The sequence below is a fragment of the Miscanthus floridulus genome, chromosome 7 (genome assembly GCF_019320115.1).
Source record: "Miscanthus floridulus cultivar M001 chromosome 7, ASM1932011v1, whole genome shotgun sequence".
In the NCBI taxonomy this organism is placed as follows: domain Eukaryota; kingdom Viridiplantae; phylum Streptophyta; class Magnoliopsida; order Poales; family Poaceae; genus Miscanthus; species Miscanthus floridulus.
This window is the reverse complement of record NC_089586.1, coordinates 16,418,749-16,437,670: the sequence shown is the minus strand read 5'-3', so window position 1 is coordinate 16,437,670 and position 18,922 is coordinate 16,418,749. Positions and strand designations below refer to the sequence as shown.

General features: G+C 49.7%; 2 protein-coding genes across 3 annotated transcripts; one reads left to right on the top strand and one right to left on the bottom strand.

The window, feature by feature from the left end:
* Window positions 1-5,143: 5,143 nt before the first annotated feature.
* LOC136466613 (alpha-1,3-arabinosyltransferase XAT2-like) lies at window positions 5,144-7,697 on the bottom strand. Its single transcript, XM_066465083.1, has 3 exons — window positions 6,973-7,697; window positions 6,776-6,862; window positions 5,144-6,663 (listed from the first exon to the last, which is right to left on the bottom strand). The coding sequence occupies exons 1-3, from the start codon at window positions 7,097-7,099 to the stop codon at window positions 5,417-5,419; spliced, it is 1,461 nt and encodes a 486-aa protein (XP_066321180.1). The 5' UTR covers window positions 7,100-7,697; the 3' UTR covers window positions 5,144-5,416.
* Window positions 7,698-12,467: 4,770 nt separating this feature from the next.
* LOC136462688 (wee1-like protein kinase) lies at window positions 12,468-16,744 on the top strand. Of its 2 annotated transcripts, XM_066461751.1 has the most exons (11): window positions 12,468-13,023; window positions 13,117-13,177; window positions 13,286-13,352; window positions 13,549-13,812; window positions 14,019-14,083; window positions 14,173-14,282; window positions 14,364-14,404; window positions 14,485-14,630; window positions 15,263-15,344; window positions 15,495-15,616; window positions 16,247-16,744. In XM_066461751.1, exons 1-11 carry the CDS (start codon window positions 12,623-12,625, stop codon window positions 16,340-16,342), a joined length of 1,455 nt encoding a protein of 484 aa, XP_066317848.1. In that variant the 5' UTR covers window positions 12,468-12,622; the 3' UTR covers window positions 16,343-16,744. The 2 variants fall into 2 exon arrangements, with proteins under 2 accessions (XP_066317848.1, XP_066317847.1); XM_066461750.1 differs by having other exon boundaries at window positions 15,263-15,616.
* Window positions 16,745-18,922: the final 2,178 nt, after the last annotated feature.

Here is an 18,922-nt window from a genome sequence, read left to right as displayed (position 1 = left end):
GTTAGCCAACCATAGGTAAATTTAGGCTAATTTATAGCCCATTTAGTAACTAGTCATGTGTATCAAACATACCCTTAGTTAATAGAAATTAGACGAACCTCAGTTTGATTATTTTTGTTGTGTTGGTCACATGCTCACTAGATTTTTAGTATTCAACTTAACATAAATGTTTGTTTTTTTATTTTAAGATTTAAATATTTAATGGTATTATTCTTTCAATAATAATGTGTATCTGTATTGTATGATATGCAAAAAAAAAATAGTTTATAGAAAAACAGTATCGCCATTCTTATGTTAAATATGAAAATATATTATACGATTATTGTAACGGTACTTGCTCTTATCATAAATGTTAGTATTGTTTTGTAGGCCCGGTGAAATTTGAAACATTTGACTTCTTTTTGTTTGGTTGAAAATCGACTCTTTTATGTGATGGAAACCCATGAATAAAGAGGCGGATTTAGCACTGGGTCAGCAGCCGGGGCTCGAGCCACTACTCCCGTCGCCAGATGTATGAAGCCCCTCCTAAACCTGCGCTACAAGTTTACAGTCACCGAAGATTAGAAGGAGAGGCTAAATGTAGAAAATAAGGCTACGAAACTCCTCGTAGCACGTGTTTTTAGATCTGCCACTGCCCATTATGCATTCAGCACAGCTTTTCATTCTATCGGTTTGTAAACTACAGTAATCATGCTGGAAGGAAGTTCAGCTCGGCGAAATGTGGGGATGACGTTTTGTGCCCTGTTCGCTTGGTTGATAAGCCATGGCTGAAAGTACTGTTGACTAATTTACTGTGAGAGAAAAATATTATTCGTTGGCTGAAAAAATACGGCTTATAAACCAAGCGAACAGGATGATTTCTTTTGTGCTTTTACCCCTAGCCGGAAGGAAGGCAGGCATCTGCAATAATTCGTGACGGCCACAGCAGCCATGCTTTGGTACAGCACGTTACAGTATCATTTCATCAATAAAAGAGAGATGCTAATTTATTATGATACCTTTACGTTGAGCTCTCGTGCGTGAACGTTGTTTGGCTCTGCTCTGTTGTGACGAGTCAACCCTTTTTGTCTCTTGTGGCATCCATCCAGCCACATAATACTCGTACTCGGTACTCGCTCACCACTCACCATGCACGTTAGGTACATACCGCCCGCCATGTCCGTGTTTTCCACAAGTACAACTGGAAATGATACGCGGGCGTCTCGTCTGAACAAAGCCTTGCCTTGCTTGTTCCGCTGTACAACTTGGCTTCCTCCCTGTGTGTCGGTGGCTTGGCTTGGATCGGAGTACTACACGCGTACTACCTGTTGCTGTTACCCACTGCTGTACTGCTGGTCTGCTGCCACCGGATGGCAACCGGACGACCGACGAGGAGTCGAGGAGGCTCCATCCATCCCGGAGAGATCGCTCCGGCCTGTGCATGCATGCTTGGCAGTTGACACGGCCGTGACCTCACCTGCTGTGCCGCTGTGGTGGTGGTGCTTCACTGCTCACTCTACTCTCTACTAGCCCTGTTGTCCCGTCGCCGCCTGCTCGCAGAGTCACCAGCAGCGACGGCCGAATCGGCTGATCCATCTCCATCCAAACCCATGGCTGAGCGAGTCCAGTGGCTTGTTGGAATGAGCTAGCGAACGAGCTGTCCGGGTGATCATTCGTGGATGTGTCGAGTCCGGGAGCCAGGCTAGGCGAACAACGGGTCGGACGATGCAAGTACAGCGTCGTTAGTGTGTGTGAGCGTGCGCTCCGGTTGCGGCGTCCACGTCAGACCACGCTTGTCCGATCGAGATGCCGTTTGTCTCTGTCTGTTTGTTTGTCCACCCCGTAACTCGAATCAGGAATCATCATCTGTCCAGTTCCAATCACTGTCCTGTGTTTATTAAACGACGACAGGACAGAGAGAAGAGAGAAGAGAGAAGAGACCAAGTCATCTCAGCTCCTCCGTTCGTTCATTCTCGACCCCACTAATGCGTGCTAGATTGGTCCGTGGATGAATAGGCTGTCTTTACATTTTTGTTGCTAATGAACACGTCGTCGTCTATCAGTCGGTGGAATCGGAAGTAACGTCTTGTTCGTTTATGCTGAAATTTGGCTTATGTTAATACTTATGCTGAAATGTTGCGGGAGAAAAACACTGTTTTATGCTTGCGTACAGTGACAAACACGGTTCTTCTCCCTGACACTTTTCTTCTTCACCGTCAGATATAGCTTTGTATGCTAGAAGATGTAAACATTCTACGGCTTGGTTGGGTCAAGCTCCTGCGTGTGTCTTGAACTCACTCAATGCCAATTGTAATTCTCCTATTTCTAGCTAATAAAGCTCTCTCTTCACTCGCAAAAAACAAAAAAAAGATATGGCCAAAATTTGTAGTAGAGTGGACTTGAGGGGGGGGGGGGGGGGGGGGGGGGGGGGCTCCCGCGTTCATGCCGGTAGGGAGGCTCTACTGAGCTGGGAGTCGTCAGCAGTAGTGCACTACGTCCACAGAATCAGGTAGAAATGATTATCGACCGAAGCCGCCTAGGGGGGGGGGGGGGGGGGGGGGGCTATATTGGAATGACTTCTAAAAAAATATCAGAGGTTAAACATGTGTTACCAAGGCCCTCAACTTAAAGTCAAACGCCAAAAGTACTTTTGACCTACATAGCACTCCTAACTAAATACCATCACATCCGTTTCAAATTATAAGACGTTTTAGTTTTTATATATGTATCTAGAAATGTCACATCTATAATTTGGAATAGAAAGAGCAGGAGACATTGAACTGAGTTACTGCCCAAGACCCAACTTGGCCACTACTAGACCTACTTTCTATAACTCCCAGACTTATGACGAGTACTTCCTCCATTTCAAGTCATAAGATTTTTTTTTAGATCTCATGGTGCAAAATTTAGCAACTAAACTTTAGACCATTTAGTTCTTAAGGCTCAAAACAGTAGATCTAAAGTGTTGTCTAAAGTTTAGACAATCTCACAAAACTTTAGACCACACAAATGAGCTAAAGTGATCTAAAGTTTTACTCAACTTTAGTCAACTAAACTTTCGACATAAGAATCCAAACAGACTCTAAGTCATTATAGTTTTTCTAAAGAGTTAAACACTAGCGGTCGAACTTGTAAGTGTGTGCCACATAGATCCATGCATTTTGAAAATGTATTTCTAAGTCTTCAGAACTTTAAATGGTGCACCGAAGGTCTATATCAGCAATATATTCCCTCCGTCCAAGAAAAAATGCAATTCTAGCACAGTGTTATAGTTTTGTATCATAAGTTTGATCAATTATAGATAAAAAATATCAATATTATGATATCAAATAAATATCATTAGATTAATTATGAAATATATTTTTACAATAAATTATTTTAGAGCCGTAAATATAAATAGTATTTACTAGAAATTTAGTTAAATATAAACTACTTTTTTTGGTACACCGCACTTAGTTGTGTTCTTGTCTGGACGGAGGCAGTAGACATTTGTTGCTCACGTGCCACCGCTGGTCCTTGCTGATGCAGTACCGGGGGCAGACTGGCTTTTTCCCATGGGCTACACGACGGTCTACGACACGAGGGCGGGCTACACGGGAAAGATCGGATGGAAGCTTCTGGTTCCCACTTCTCTCGTCCTCGTCCAAGGTGACAATACGGTGGCCGGTGGGGCAGTTGGCCGTTTGGCAGCCGGCGTCGCACTTCCGCAAAAGTGAAGCGTGCGTGCGTCGACGAGGAGCCGTGGCGGACGGAGGCGGACCCAACCCAACCTTGAACCTTCTCCTTCCTTTGGGATCGAGCCGGCCGTCCGGCAATCGCGCCGCGATCCCGCCCCGTCCGCTCGTCACGAGACGGCCCATCCTCCGCCGCCGCCGCCGTCCTGCCGAACCGCGCCGCGACAAGGGGAGAGCTCGAGCCGGGCCTGCACGGCAAAGTCACTGACCTTTTCCTCCGCTCCGTTCCACTACCGCCTCATCCATCCGCGCCCTCCGGCCGCTGTCCGCTGACGCGACGCGCCGGTCGCCGTCGCCGTCGCCGTCGCGGTGGGTACGCTCCGCTGCCGTGGACGCTTCCATTGGCTGGCTAGTGGCCAAACCAGGCTTTGGCCCAGTCACTTCTGCTTAAAGATGGCAACGTCCCGATACTCGATGGGTATTTGATCCATTAAAGAATGAGATGGAATTATATCTTTACCCGTAGACATCTAAATAGATAAGACTCTATCCCCGACGGATATAGCGAGTACGAAAACGTTCTCTGTTTATCCGTCTCCGTTACCCGTTGGGAAACCCGACTATTTAAGCTGTCATGCGAGTATTAGGCCCAAAGAAGTTCACATAGGTATTTTAACCCAAATATGAATAATCAAATATATAGTTTGTGTGTTCTAGAAACCCTAGTTCAATTTTTCCTCACCATCTCTGCCAACAGCACAAGCACGTCTGTCTCACGAGCGCTCGTGCACCTCGCTTCCTCAGTTCGGTCTCTCTGCCACCTTTGCTCATTCTCCTCGCAACCTCGCTCCTTCTCCTCGGCATCTCCGAGACTCCGACACTTATACCCGGGTGAAGAAGAAACGTCTTCAATTGCAAAGTTGCGACTCCAAGTGTCCTTATTTATCGGGTATGCAGTACTCGTCGGGTATCTGTTACCCGACCGATGCCGATGGGTACGGGGATAGACAAAAATCTATAGTCGAGACAGTTAACGGAGACAGAAACAGAATAAATTCTCTATAGCGGGAAGGAGAATATTCCGACGATATCCGTTGCCATCGTTACTTCTGCTGCCTGCTACCACTACCCATTCAACCGACTCGATTCCATTTGGAGGCAGGCATAGAAATGCGATCCAGCCACCGCCCACCGCGATAGGGAACTTGCATACACGGCAATGGCTAAGCAGATATGACAAAAACCTTGAGGAGAAATTCAGAAACGGGGGAGGTCAGAGATGGTATAATATTTTTCTCTCACAGTAAATCAGCATCAGTCGGGTTTATCAGTCCAGAAACCAACCAACGATCAGGCTAAATAAAGTTTAATAATCCTTGCTGGAGTACTTTACATCTTGATCTTGGCATCCATACACATGACTACATGAGTAACCAATAATCACAAAAGGGTTTACTTGCTATACTAGTATAAATTAACAAATAAACATCTGTGCTGGATTCAGCTGGCCTCTCTCTATTATAAATTTATAACAACTTGGTCTTGCTTTGACTGATTGCTCATTATTTTCCCATGAGATTCCTTATGTAGTAGTAATAATAACACAACAAAACAATGGATCAAATGAATCTTGCTAGTAAAAGGAAGAAAAAAGGGGAGGAAGAAGAGTCAACTTGAGCATACAGCGGGGACGATAGATACACCAACCTATCTACCTCCTCCCACCTCCGGACCGGGCAGTTGGAGCTCACGGCGGCCGGCGGTCACGGAGCCGGCAACCGGCTCATCGCCTCCCGCAGTGTGGCCCTGAACCTGTCCAGATCCATCCGGATGTTCTGCTTGTCCAGGTAGGCCGTCTTGAGCGCGTCCCAGCCCTGCTTGTGCACGGCGTAGGGGTCGGTGAGCACCTGGTGGTTCCTCGGGTACTGGTCGATCAGCGAGCTCTCCTCCAGCTTCACGTTGTAGTCCATGTAGCTCACCTCCATGTCCGCGGCGGGGTCCTTGAACGTGACGCCCGTGAGCCACTCCAGCCCGCCGAACGGCACCACCTGGATGAGCACGGCGCCGCGGGGCAGGAACACCATGTTGGTGAGCCCGGCGCCGTGCACGCCCACCATCACGTCCGCCGAGTTCACCAGCGCCGCGAACGTCGCCATGTCCGTGTGCTGGTCGGGCTCCGCCACCCGCACCTCGAACCCGGCGGCGGCGGCGGCCCGCGCCATCTCCCGCTCGTTCAGGAACCGGCGGGAGCCACGGCGGGAGATGATGAGGAGGCGTGGCTTCCCGTGCCCCGTGGCGCCGCCGCGGGACGCCGCCTCGCGCTCCAGACCGAACGCGCGGCGCAGCGCGCGCTTGAAGCCCACCACGGAGACGTGGCCCGGCGACCGGCGCGGGTCCACGCCCATGTCCTTGTGGAAGGTGGCGCCGACCACGATCCGCGGGAAGCAGTGCACCTCCTGGTCGTTGTCCACGTCGATGACGTCGTACTTGGTGAGCTGCTTGAAGAACGGGGTGAACTTGCCCACCCACCACGGCTTCATCCCGCTGAGCAGGAACTGCACGCGGCCACGGAACTGGTGCGTGCTGATGAACAGCGGCACCAGCACGTCCGTGTAGTCGTGGTACAGGTTGCCGGAGAAGCCGCCGTTGGAGAAGAGGAAGCCGGGGACGGAGTGGTTCCTGGTGCACGCCGGCGCCGCCGCCGCCGGGAGCGGCTTGAGTGTGTACTCGCGGACGTGGGCCATGGCCACGGGGTCGTGGTAGCGCGCGTACGGCTTGGTCTTCCACTCCCGGTCTATCCCGCTGACGTAGATGGCGGAGCGGTTCCCGTCCACCCGGATGTCACCTGACGCGTCGCACCGCTCCGACCGCTTGCTCGTCATGTAGCACGTCGGCTTGCCCTTGCCCCCCTTGCCGCCGGTGGCCGTGACGGCCGGCGGCGTCTTCGTCACCGCGGGCGCTGTGGTGGTGGCGGCGGCCACATCTTCTTCTTCCTCTTCCTGCTCCTCCTCTGAGACACCGCAAGAGAAGAAATTTGTCAGCGCAGACAGTGGGGATGCCGAATTTCCGAGAGATTAGAGTCCCTGGAGCTCGATTTGATTCGGGGAGCAGAGCAGACCGACCTCCGGGCGTCCTGGCCGGCGACGACTCCTCCGGCTCCATCCGGATGCTGGAGTTCATCTGCTCCTGGAGCTGGTCCTCGGCCTTGCCTGCACGAACCACACCACAGCAGCGTCAGCCGCAGTCCCCACCATCTCCAGACACACGAAGGAAAGGGAAGAGATGAGAGGTGACGAACAAACGCACGCACGCAACGCACCGAAGGAGGTGGCGCAGTATCTGGCCTTGACGATGCTGAGGACGCAGAGGGACAGCAGCATGGCGCCGATGATGACGCCGTTGCTGACCCGCCGCGGCTCCTGCCGGCTCCTCAGCGACGACTTCATCTCGCGCTCCGTCCTGCTCCTCCTGCCGCCCGCCGCCGCCGCCGGCTGGCACCCGCGGCCCAGATCTGGGGGTAGGGGGGCTGCACCGCGCCGCGCCCAAAGCAGCCCCCTTTACTCCCGATGAGACGCCGGCCGAGCCGCCGAGGGCCGAGGGGGTGGAGCCGAGAGCGGGCGAGGTGGCAGGGGGTGGGAACGCCAGGCAAGGAAGGAAGGGTGGAGATGCCAAGCTGAAGGGAGAAAGGCGAAGCGGAAGGAGACTGGTCTTAAGCTGCCGTGCCGAGCTGGATCTACAGGGCGATTAGACCATTAAACAATGCGGTAATAGGAGAGTTCTCCATCGGCTTACGGCGAGGAATTGATCCATACTGTTACTGTACAATACATCCAGCGGCATCTAGTGCAATAATCTAGTCTAGGCATCCGTAAGCGAGGAGGCCATCGCGAGTTCGCAGTCGGTGGGGGGTGCAGGCACAGGCACAGGCACGAGCACGACGCGGTTGACCGGCGCGCGGACAGCGAGGCGGCCAACCACCCGGCACGGCAGCGGGAGGGGGTGCCGGCGGCCGTCGGGGAAGGCAGGAAGCAGCAGGCGAGGCAAGAGCCGTGGGTGGGGCCCGTGTGGCGGGCCGCTGAGGGTGTTCGGCTGCTCTACTGCTTGTTTCTGCTCGTTTCAGTGCAGTGCATCAGCCGCGGTGGGGACAGGGGACTTACGGCCGATTAGGAGGGAAAGTAGTACTATCTGCTTGGCCCCTGCTTGTGCTAATAAAAAATCAATCGGCCTCGGACTCTCGGACCGCGTCTCGTGTCTGACCACGACTGCTGACGCTGACGCTCCCTGTATCCTCTGACCACGGACGGGGCTGCGAATGGGATGCCGTGGTGACTGGTGGTGCTGAGGTGAGAGGTGAGGTGTCCCGATCTTGTGCTTCTTCTTCCTTCGAGGCGTGAGACTGTGAGAGCGCTGCTGGCCGGTTCGCCGTGATGCGTTCACGCCTGCTGACTCCCTTGCTCGCTTACTTAGTCCAAGGAACCGTGTCGTTTTTTTTTTTGAACTTTAGCCGATTCATCACTTAACTGACAAATCGTCAGAAACAATTACAATGACATCATCCGGACCGGAGCTATAAATGAGCGGCTCTCCTTCGATGCAATCATAACCCAACCCCGCCAAAACATAGGCAGCCCTATTGGCAGTTCTACCCAAAAATTTACATACAAAATTACTAAAATTCAACATTGTCATCGCCTTGAAATCCTCGATCAGGGCCCCTTCCAGCCTTACATCGTAGCTGTGGGACAAGATCACTCGCTGAACATTCATCGCATCTGTCTCCAGGATGAGATTCCGGATTCCCAAATTAGTCGCTACTTGGATGCCTTGCAGACAACCTATCAGCTCCGCATGGAAAGCGCTTAGCACATTGTTAATCTTTCCTCTCCCCGTCATCACCACATCTTCGTCATGGTCTCGAATCAGAAAACCCCAGCTACCCGACCTTGATTCATGAAGGAAGGAAGCATTTGAAGCCACATTGCTGCATCTACTACCGCTCTTTCATTCATTCTTTCTTTTTTGGCGAGGAATCTACTGCTCTTCTACTACCTACCAAAGGGTGCTGCTACCGCCGGGTTGTTGCCGTACGCGCGTTCGAAACTGTGTACTATACGTACATACCCCCGACACGTTTGGCATGCTACCCTGCACACAGAAAGGAAAATAAAAACACACAAGGAAAGTACAGTCCCGGTCCTTGGTTGAAAAAGGTGTCATTACACCCGTAATCGATGTTAGGGCCTCAATTAATAAAGTATGCCATTACCACCCGTAATCGATGTTAGGGCCTCAATTAGGTCCAAAATGGGTCCGGACGGCGATTGCCCGCGTCGACCTGGCATGCGTACGTGGCAGGCAGCTTGATATTTTATCAGATAACCCCTGTTCGCTTTGTTTAGAATTGAACCCCCTCCATGTACTTCAATGTTTGGCTCTTTGTGTAGCCTAATGTTTCGCAAAGTCATCAAACCATAAAGGGGACCAAGTATCTGCGGTCGATTTTCTCATCTACGTATGTTCTGAGACGACCAAAACCAAAAAAAATCCGCCATGGTGAACCTCAACAGTGAATTCCTCACCACCTTGACCTACAATACCAGCCAAAATCTCTATGACAAACCTCCTACGATAAGTAGATGCATAGGATTATCCACCGAAATTACTAACCGTAATGCAGTTGTGGTTCCCCCTTTCTGTCGTAATCGCGCCGCCATGGGGCTCCGTCGTGGGGGTTCCGTCACCTTCTCTCGCGCCACCTCGCTCAGATCTAAGGTGATCGCTGGCACAGCAAGATCATCTCCACACGAACCGCGTGAGGAAACCAACACAGATGAACAAAAAGATGCACACAGGTGTTGGAGTCCTTTTTGCATATCGACGTAGATGGCCCGTGCCTCCACCCACGTCACCAGCCACGCTGGCTAAGCCACGTATGCAGTAATCGCCGTCCAGACCCGTTTTGGACCTAATTGAGACCCTAACAGCAATTATGGATGGTAATGACATACTTTATTAATTGATGGACCGGCATGACACCTTAAAACCAGTTCAGGGACCGGGACTGCACTTTACTCAACACAAACACACACCCTAACGGTCACAGTCACGGTCACGGTCGCAGTCGCAGCCCCTGCCTGCCCGTGCCCGTCCGCTTCTCCCAGCGTGCGGCCGGTGTGCCGGTGTCTCTTTTCTCAATTGAAGAACCGTGGTACTTTCCTGTGATGTTTTTTGCATTAGCTATCTTTGTTTCTTTATAAAACTGCATTGTTCCAATAAATAAAGAGACATTTTGGGCCTTGGTCCTAGAACCCTAAAAATAAAGAGTCATTAAGCATGATCGGTAGTGCTGGCTACAACACCACTCGCCACTCACCCGTGACAGACGGTGAGTCCCAACTCATGAGTCTCATTTTGCAACGATGATGAGTACCTTATTCGTGCGCACATATTATGGGTGACATAGTAAAGATAGCAACGTGGAATTTCTGGTTGTAGAATGGTCCCTCGTCCTTGTTCTTGTGAGGAGAAAAAAAATATTTGTTCACATTCACGTGAGACCTCGTGAGGAAGATTTTCTTCACATTTTCATCCTAGGGAATTAATCCCCGCGGGATCCCCATCCCCTAAGACATGAAGGGGAATGGCTTGTCTATGGTTTAGATTCGGTTGAGAGGATGAAATGACCTCATCCTCATCCCATAATAGAGAAATTCAGGGATTAGGGACCATTAGCATATGAATGTAGGAGACATCTCCATTTTCACACGGGTCTTAGTAACTATCAAATTAAATGGGAATAGTCCGTCATCCTCTCTTTGAAACATGGCGCGCTTCGGGCCCTTTAGGTGATTCGATCAATTTTTTTTACATATTACCATATCTTTAGTGTTAATATTTTTCCAAAAAAAAATTAGTGAACTCAATCACTTACTGTTATTAGTCGACAATGTTAAGGCCTACCCCACAGAGGTATCAAATTTGGATCAGTAATCGTGCGCAACAAGTTTGTTTAGCAAGATTTTTTTTTGTCAAATGTGATTTTTTTTTCAAATTCGCCTAGGACGTCTGGCCACAGGAGGCGTCCGGCGCTGCTCCTGTTCTCGTACTGTCTCCGTGTAATAGAAGTGCGCCTGCCGTGCCCGCGTAATAGGAGGACTGTTACTCCGCCCTGTTGTAACAGACAGGAGCGCCCTCGCTGTGCCCGCCTCACCCTGTATGCGAATGCACGCCGCGAAGGCGCCTGCCGGCCTCAAGCGCTCACATAGTGACCAGCGCGCGGCACCCTAGCAGTGGCGATAGGCGGATGTGGCAGGCCGATGTCCGCCAGCCACTCACGCTATTGCACCATGTGCTCCACTAGATCTACTTTTGAAACATTAAGTTGAAACACTTGCAACATACGACTGAATACAGATGAAACATTTGGACCAGATGCTTGAAACATGCGTGTATAGCCGTAGTAACATATGCAACACCGAGATCTACTTTTGCAACGTCCAGATGAAACACTTGCAACATACATATGAAACAGCTAAAACACTTGAAACATGCATGTTATACGACATCAAAAATATTTCTGCAACATCCAGATGAAACATACGTCTAAAAAACGAAACACTTGAAACATATGCTTACAACATGCATATATTGTCATTGCAACGTACTCCCTCCTTCCCTAAATAACTGTCATTTTCGCTTACCAAGAAACAACTTTTTACTAAATATGTATAAAAATTAATATTCTCATTGAATAGATCGTTGAATCTATTTTTATAATAAATTTATTTGTGACACAGGACCGAATAACGTACGGGAATAGGAACAGAGGATAGATAAGACTTGCAAAGCGTGTGTGGGAAGTCAGAGAGGAAGAGAGAGGCGATAGGGACTAAATTACGTCTGGAATATTCTCGAGCGGACTAAAAGGCGCACCAGCCTACCACCAGCCTGTTCGTTTGGCTGTGGTTTATCGTAAATGATCGTAAATTTTTAGTCGGAATAGTATTTTTCTCTCACACAAACTAGCCAGTAGTACTTCTTCACGATCCAGCAACGATATGAACCAGCCAACCGAACAGGCTGCACGTTGTTCCGTGGATGGGTCCATATAATTTGTGCGGTGCACGGTTGCACTAGCCCATGTTTAGTTCCAACCCAAAATCCCAAAAAGTGCTACAGTAGCCATCACATCGAATGTTTGCGGTCCGTGCATGGAGCATTAAATGTAGACGAAAAAAAAACTAATTACACAGTTTGGTGGAAAATTGCGAGACGAACGTTTTGAGCCTAATTAGTCCATGTTTGAACATTATTTACCAAATAAAAACGAAAGTGCTACAGTAGCCCGAAATTCCTGCTTCCTGAAACTAAACGCGGCGTAAGCGTGTGTCTGTCCTAACGTCAGGTTAGCAGCATTTATGTTTTTTTTTCGCTTCACTGGAGATCTTTCCACAGCTCGAGTTTTTTTTGTTCCGGGGGAACTAGTGGTACAGCTATGAGCGTCCACGCGGATTCCACGCCATAAAAAGGGGGGCCAAAATGGAAATATTTCATTAGTTTTTTCTTTTGAGCAAAAAATATTTCATTAGTACCAAGTTAAAGAAAGAGTCACCAATTGCTGGGCCGGCCCAACACCCGAATCAAGAAAGAAACGCCTCACCCGGGCCCGACAGCACGCATTCCGAACGGGGGGACGAGACCGAGGCGGCGAAACGCAGTAATGGCTCTCATTTCAAATTCCTAATTATTTTATCCCTCCCCGTCCGCGCCTCTCTCTCTCTCTCTCTCTCTCGTGCCGCCCTGCGCCCCTGCCAGTGGACACCCATCTCCGGCCCCGCCGCATCCTCCTCTCGCCTCCCCCACGAATTCCCCGCCCCGCGCCGCGGCCGCAACGCAAGGGATCCGAATCGACCGCGGGGCGACAAGGGGTCGATCCCTCCCGCACTCGCTCGCTCGCTCGGCCGCCGGCGATGCTGAGGACCAAGACCCCGCGGCCGCGCGGCGGCAAGGCGCGCCGCGCACCCGGGGCCGCCTCGGCGGTCAAGCCCGCCAAGGCCGAGGGGAGGTCGCCGTCCGGGAAGCTCTCGCTGCAGCTGGAGCACGTCTCCCTCATCTCCTTCCTCTCCGACGGCCGCCTCGCCGCCCCCGCCGGCGGGCTCATCCCCTTCGAGGCGCTCCTAGAGGAGGAGGATGGGGATGGGGAGGGGTTGGGCTGCTACCGGGCCGAGCCGACCCCGCCGCCGCAGCTTCCCCAGCCGCAGTCTATGCCCCCGCCGCCGCCGCCCCCGCAGCTCCCACAGGCATCGCCGATGGACGCGGACGAAACCATGGAGGAGAAGGATTGCTGCATCCTCAGCCAGGATTTCTTCTGGTACGTTCTGGACCGAGCCTCTGTGTTGGTTTGCTGAGTGGCACTGCGTGTGTGGTCTCAGATTAACCCCGTTCCTCTTCCCTCTGTTTGCAGCACCCCAGACTACATCACGCTGGAGATGCCGCAGGTGGCCAACGAGTTCGACGACGACAAGGTGGGGAAGATGAGATTTTTCTCTTTTTTGAGTGTGGGCATGCCATTGCAGTGATAGTGTGCCGTGGTGAGCTCCACTTCCCCTAACGGTTTGTCTGGTTTTGTGCAGGAGAACATCCCTTGCCCCAAATCTCCGGAGAAGTCAGCGAACCCTCGGAGCAAGCGGTACAGAACCGGTGAGAGAATTTCAGTATCTCACCCCTCAAACTGATTACTGATTGATCGGAATGTGAAACTATTTCTGCCACAATAACCAATGATCCAACTGTAATCAGTAACAATTGTAAACTCAATCAACTCATTGATGGACTGTGTTGCTCCGTTTCCTTGCTCCCTCTTAATGGGTGAATGGCTGATTGCCAATATTTGCAGATTGCTCTCCCAAAGGTCTGGAATCCACAGACTTTTCCTTCGACCATCAGATTACTCCGGTTCCGTTTGACAGTCTGACTCGAGATGATTCGGAAGAACAGCCGATGCAGCCTGTGCTGGAAAAGAGGGGTGGTTATGTCTCCCAGTCAGCAGTGGCTCTGCGCTGCCGGGTGATGCCTCCACCATGCGTCAAGAATCCATACCTCAATACTGATCCATGCATAGATGATGCTGTTTACGGTGGGAGGCAATGCAACTCAGCAGGTATCGTTATTGCATTTTGCGCTATCAGTAATTCAAAAAGTATGTACATTTCCCTGTTATGCATCTGTGAGTCACATGTACATCTAATATGTAACTATAACATGCCTTTTCAGCCTCAGCGTAATAAAAAATTATCGATATCTGTGTCTTTATAATAAATGTTCAGACAGAGCTAATTAGTTTTTTTTCTTCTATAATGTATAAAGGGTTTTCTCCTTCAATTGGTGGTAATGGCCTTTCACGCTACCGAACTGATTTCCATGAATTAGAGGTATGCTATGAATATATATTAGTCACATGTTGCAGCAATCCAATGTGATCGATGGTTTTATCACTGACAGTGGCATGCTTAATTCCCAGAAAATTGGTTCTGGCAACTTCAGTGTTGTGTTCAAAGTTCTGAACAGGATAGATGGGTGCTTGTATGCTGTTAAACGGAGTATCAAGAAATTGCATAATTATATGGAAAGGTAATTTCATAGCAGCATTGTGCTTCACCAGGAACATGATTGTCCATCAACTGATATTGCATGCTGTATCTTCCGTTGCAGGAGGCAAGCAGTGAAGGAAGTCCAAGCTATGGCAGCCTTAGGTCATGCAGTAAACTTTTGTTTCTTCAGTTTCAACTGCATTTGCTAGGAGGGTTATAACATCTGTACCATGTCTTTCCAGGTTCTCATGAGAACATAGTTCGATATTTCACCTCTTGGTTTGAGAATGGGCAACTTTATATTCAGATGGAACTCTGTGATCGCTGTCTATCTATGAATCGGAACCAGCCACTGAAGCGCGGGGAAGCCCTGGAACTGCTGTATCAGGTTTGAGACTTTGTTATTTACCAATTTTATTCCTTTTGGCCACTGAGCCTGAGCTCATAGGATAAGAGAACTAAGCCTTACCACTTTTGCTTTTTCCTGAATAATAACTTTCTTGATGTGGGTTAGAAGGAATATCTTCTGGACTTTTGGGAACTAATCATGTGGGTTAGAAGACTGTTGTAACAAATTTGCAATTGGAGAAAATCACATTTCTATGTCCTAGTTTGAATCGAAGAGATATTAGATTGATTCATTTGGTAGTTTGATGTTGTAGTTAGGTCCACCATTCCAGCTTGTTGACCAAATACAAAGTCAAATACTGAAATCCATATAACATGCCAAGAGATATAGGATACATCCTAGTTTTGTGGTGTATAATCTACAAAGTCCAAATATGTTTTACTTGTGCAAGCTTTAGAATTGAAGTGATCCATTTTGAAGTTGTTTATATCAAGTGAGGAAATATGTAAACCTAAGTTCTGTTAGACATGCACTAGCGATGTTTCTTTTTTTAGTCCCTCAGAAGTTCATTCAGCATCATTCCTTAATAATATGGTTCACTTCACCAGAAAGCATTTTCCTCTTGTTTTTCATGTGTATGAATACTAATAGTAAACTTTGCGATTCTGAAGATCTGCAAAGGCTTGGATTTCATGCATGAACGTGGCATAGCACACCTTGACGTGAAGCCTGATAACATATATGTCAGAAATGGTATTTATAAGCTCGGAGATTTTGGTTGTGCTACACTTATTAACCGGAGTTTGGCAATTGTAGATGGAGATTCACGTTATATGCCTCCAGAAATGCTAAATGATAAGTATGAGCATCTTGACAAGGTTGATATCTTTTCTCTTGGGGCAGCTGTCTATGAGCTAATAAGAGGCACCCCACTTCCTGAGTCTGGGCCTCACTTCACAAGCATTAGAGAGGGTAAGATCGCATTACTTCCAGGGTGCCCAACACAGTTTCAAAGTTTAATTAAGGTATAACATCTGGCTTCTCCTACCCAGCTGCTTACTTTGTTTGGCCTTTATTTCATAATATGCAGGATGAGGATAAAATGATACTATTTAATATTTATGCATAACTTTCTTAATTTTGAAAGCTTAGGAACAAAAAATTTATTCTAACTAATGAAGTATTACCTACGTCATACCTATCTTCTAATTATAAACCTAATCCCATGGACCATTAGTGTATAAACACAATATGAGTTTGGAACTGGTACTTCTGATTCTTTTGTTGAAATTCTACTGTGATCGAACATATGGCACATACACTGGCAACTCCCAACTCTAGGGTGATACATGCAGGATTTTGTTTTTGTGGTTCACTTTTGAGCAAGTTTTAGTAGTTCTATGTCTGAGTCAGAGCCATTGGCTACTTGATAGTAAATTTGTTTTTCTACATACCTATTTGGTTGCTTAAAGTTGGAGCTATTGTCTCTGTTTCTGTTTGCTGATTTACAACTTTGAAGGATTCTGTATGTTCCCACCATATGACCTTAGCAAACTATGGCATCCTACATACATACCATTGCGCAGAAACATTTCTTTGTAGCATGTAACATGCGAAAAATAGCCTCAAACATTCTGTCACTGTCCATTTTCCAGTCTATGATGGATCCTTATCCGGTGAGGCGGCCTTCAGCAAAGGAGATCCTGAGACACCCCTCCTTCGAGAAGCTCCACAAGGCCCCTGCAAAGTAGAAATGCCGCCGCGCCCCATCAGATAAGAGCAGCCGGCAAAGGGAATTGCGCAGCTGTGTCACATTCACCATCAGCTGCTCCCAATTTTGTATATCTATGTGTGTGCCGTGTGCCCTGATCTGATACTGTAAAAGATGATTGAAAATGAAGCAGGGATCCGATTAACGCCAAGAACTCGAGCATTGTGTTAAGGTTGCCTCTCTTTGTTTTCTGATGCTCTTTCGCCATGGCTGTGCTTGGAACTGGGAAGGATGAACTGAACCGTGTGCTTTTGGTTCTTGCACGCATAGCTCTTCCTATTTTTCGCCTGTGTTCTCAATTGCATCTGGGCAGTGAATGTTGAATTGAATTTCCCCCAGTTAAACTTCGATTGTCAATAGCCATCACAACATTCAGTTTATAGAAATATATGATCTGTCTTCAAAAGTACTTTTATAATCTCATGCGTATTTATCAAATATTGTGATTATAACGAAAATGATTGTTAGCTTTTGTCCCGAAGAAGCTTTGAATGCGATTTGCCTCACGTGTCGACCCGGGTTCCCATTTTTCTGGAGGCGGTGATGGCAACGGCCCAGCAACTTGTGCCACTGTGCTGTTCGTGGGCCTTTCGACTCGCCGAAGACGGAAGCGAAGCGGAGCACCGCGGCGAGTTGAAGCCACGGTGAGCGCGAGGAATTATCCGCCAACCGCGCTGCCGTCGCCGTTGAGGCGCTATGGCCCTGGCCCTCGTCGACGGAGTCCGCAGGCGCTTCCGCCTCTGGGGTGCCTGTGCGCTCGCCGGCGGCGGCACCGCGTGACCCCACCCCACGGGGTCTAGGACCCCGGCCTCGTGCCCATCACCCGCCACCCATCCGCGTCTCCAAGCTGCGCGAGATGGCGCCGCCGCCGCCACAGGATGCTCAGCCCAACAAGGTCAGTCCTGTTCTTATCACGACGAGGTCCATTCAATCCCAACAACCCCGCGTAACCCACCCCATCCCATGGATGGGGACATGGAGTCCTCTGCTCCTTCCGGGACGCTCGGTTTGGCAGGTGAACCTTGAATTGGGGAACCTGGCATCTAGATTCTAGATTGGGGTTGATTTCATCCAGCCCTTTCTGATCTTTGACTGCTTCGTGTCCGTGCAATGTTTCCTCCGTGGGCTGGTGCAGTGCAGTGCAGTGTAGTGTTACCAAAATTTCTTGGAAAATTGGTTCCATAACGTTGAAAGATCGGTACGTTTGGAAAATTCCATCCAAAGTTTGCCGTTCCATAAAATAGCATTGAAAGAATGAACGTTACCCTAAATTAGCATTTTATCACGTTTGCCGTTAAGGCCATTCCTGACTATTCATTTCGATGGAGACGGCGCGGCCATCGGCGAGCTGCCGTAGGCGCCGGACTTGACTTCCTGGACCCGGCGCCGGACTTGCCTTCTTGGACTCGGACGCCCCGGTGCAGGCATGCGACGGCGACGCGCGCCTCCAGCACGGCCACCGAGAGGAGCCCGCTGACACAGCGCGAAAGAGTCCTGGATCGCCGCCTAGTTCCCGACGAAGGAGAAGGTGCCACCCGGCGTGAATCGCGGCGGCGGCGTGGTCGGTGTCAAAGCCGAACGTGAGGATCGGCGCCAGCCGGCTGCTTTGACGGCACGAGGACGGCGTAGCTCTTGGTGCCGTCGGGCCTGACGCTCGTCCAGCAGCTGGAAGTGTCCTGCCCGTCGGAGAGGAGGATCATGCCGGTGACATGCGAGCGAGGCGGGTCAGCAAACGGTCATGGTAGCATCAGCCAGGTGCAAGTCGCGTTCGCTGCACTCCATGGTCCAAGGCTCCAGTCCGAGATGCAGGCCGCGCTGCGTTGCGGTGACCCCACGAGGTTTTTTTTTATTTTATGATAAATCGACTGGGGGGAGGATCCCCCACCTGAGATTATATTGATTTCAGTGACCCTCTAGGCCAGACGTTTGAAATACATAGCAGTACACGGTTCAAAGATAAGACTAGTTCAGGTTTACATTGTAGCAGTAAGGTTTACATTGTGGCAGTAAGGCCCCGTTTGGGACAGCTTCAACCGGCTTCGGCTTATCTGACAAAACACTGTAGCAAAAAGACGGCAAAAAGCCGGTTTTCTCTCTCCTACTTTTCTCTCACTGTAGCAAAAACACTGTAGCGCGCGGGGGAGAAGCCAGGAAAACTGGCTTGTGCGGCTTTGATGAACAGTGACAGCGTCAGTGAGAGGGGGAGGGGAGGAGAGAGAAAACCGGCTTTTGCTACAGTGCTGCTACAGTGTTTTCGTCGGATGAGTGGAAGCTGGTGCGAGCCGTGCCAAACGGGGCCTAAGGATAGAGCACCAAGCATCTGCTGTCTGCCTATCTTTTCTCGGCAGACGGACTCGCCACAGGTTTGCCTGTGTCTTGCACGCTGCCAAAGCGCCTGCCAGCGTAGTCCGATCATCCCGGAAGACCGTGTTGTTCCTGCGTTTCTAGATGTGCCAGCAGCATAAGAGCAAGAATGTTCCAAAAATGAGTTTGTGGTATGTGTGGTGGTGGCATGATCTGTTGCAACTTCTGAACACCCCACGAGGTTGGCGTCCGTGTC

Bases quoted from the DNA above. Each gene is read 5' to 3' on its own strand.
- LOC136466613 (XM_066465083.1), bottom strand. From the start codon at position 7,099: ATGAAGTCGTCGCTGAGGAGCCGGCAGGAGCCGCGGCGGGTCAGCAAC. The intron at 6,863-6,972 runs GTGCGTTGCGTG...TGGTTCGTGCAG, and splicing joins ATACTGCGCCACCTCCTTCG to GCAAGGCCGAGGACCAGCTC. The intron at 6,664-6,775 runs GTCGGTCTGCTC...GCGGTGTCTCAG, and splicing joins GCCGGCCAGGACGCCCGGAG to AGGAGGAGCAGGAAGAGGAA.
- LOC136462688 (XM_066461750.1), top strand. From the start codon at position 12,623: ATGCTGAGGACCAAGACCCCGCGGCCGCGCGGCGGCAAGGCGCGCCGC. The intron at 14,405-14,484 runs GTCATGCAGTAA...ATGTCTTTCCAG, and splicing joins CCAAGCTATGGCAGCCTTAG to GTTCTCATGAGAACATAGTT. The intron at 15,617-16,246 runs GTATAACATCTG...TCCATTTTCCAG, and splicing joins AGTTTCAAAGTTTAATTAAG to TCTATGATGGATCCTTATCC.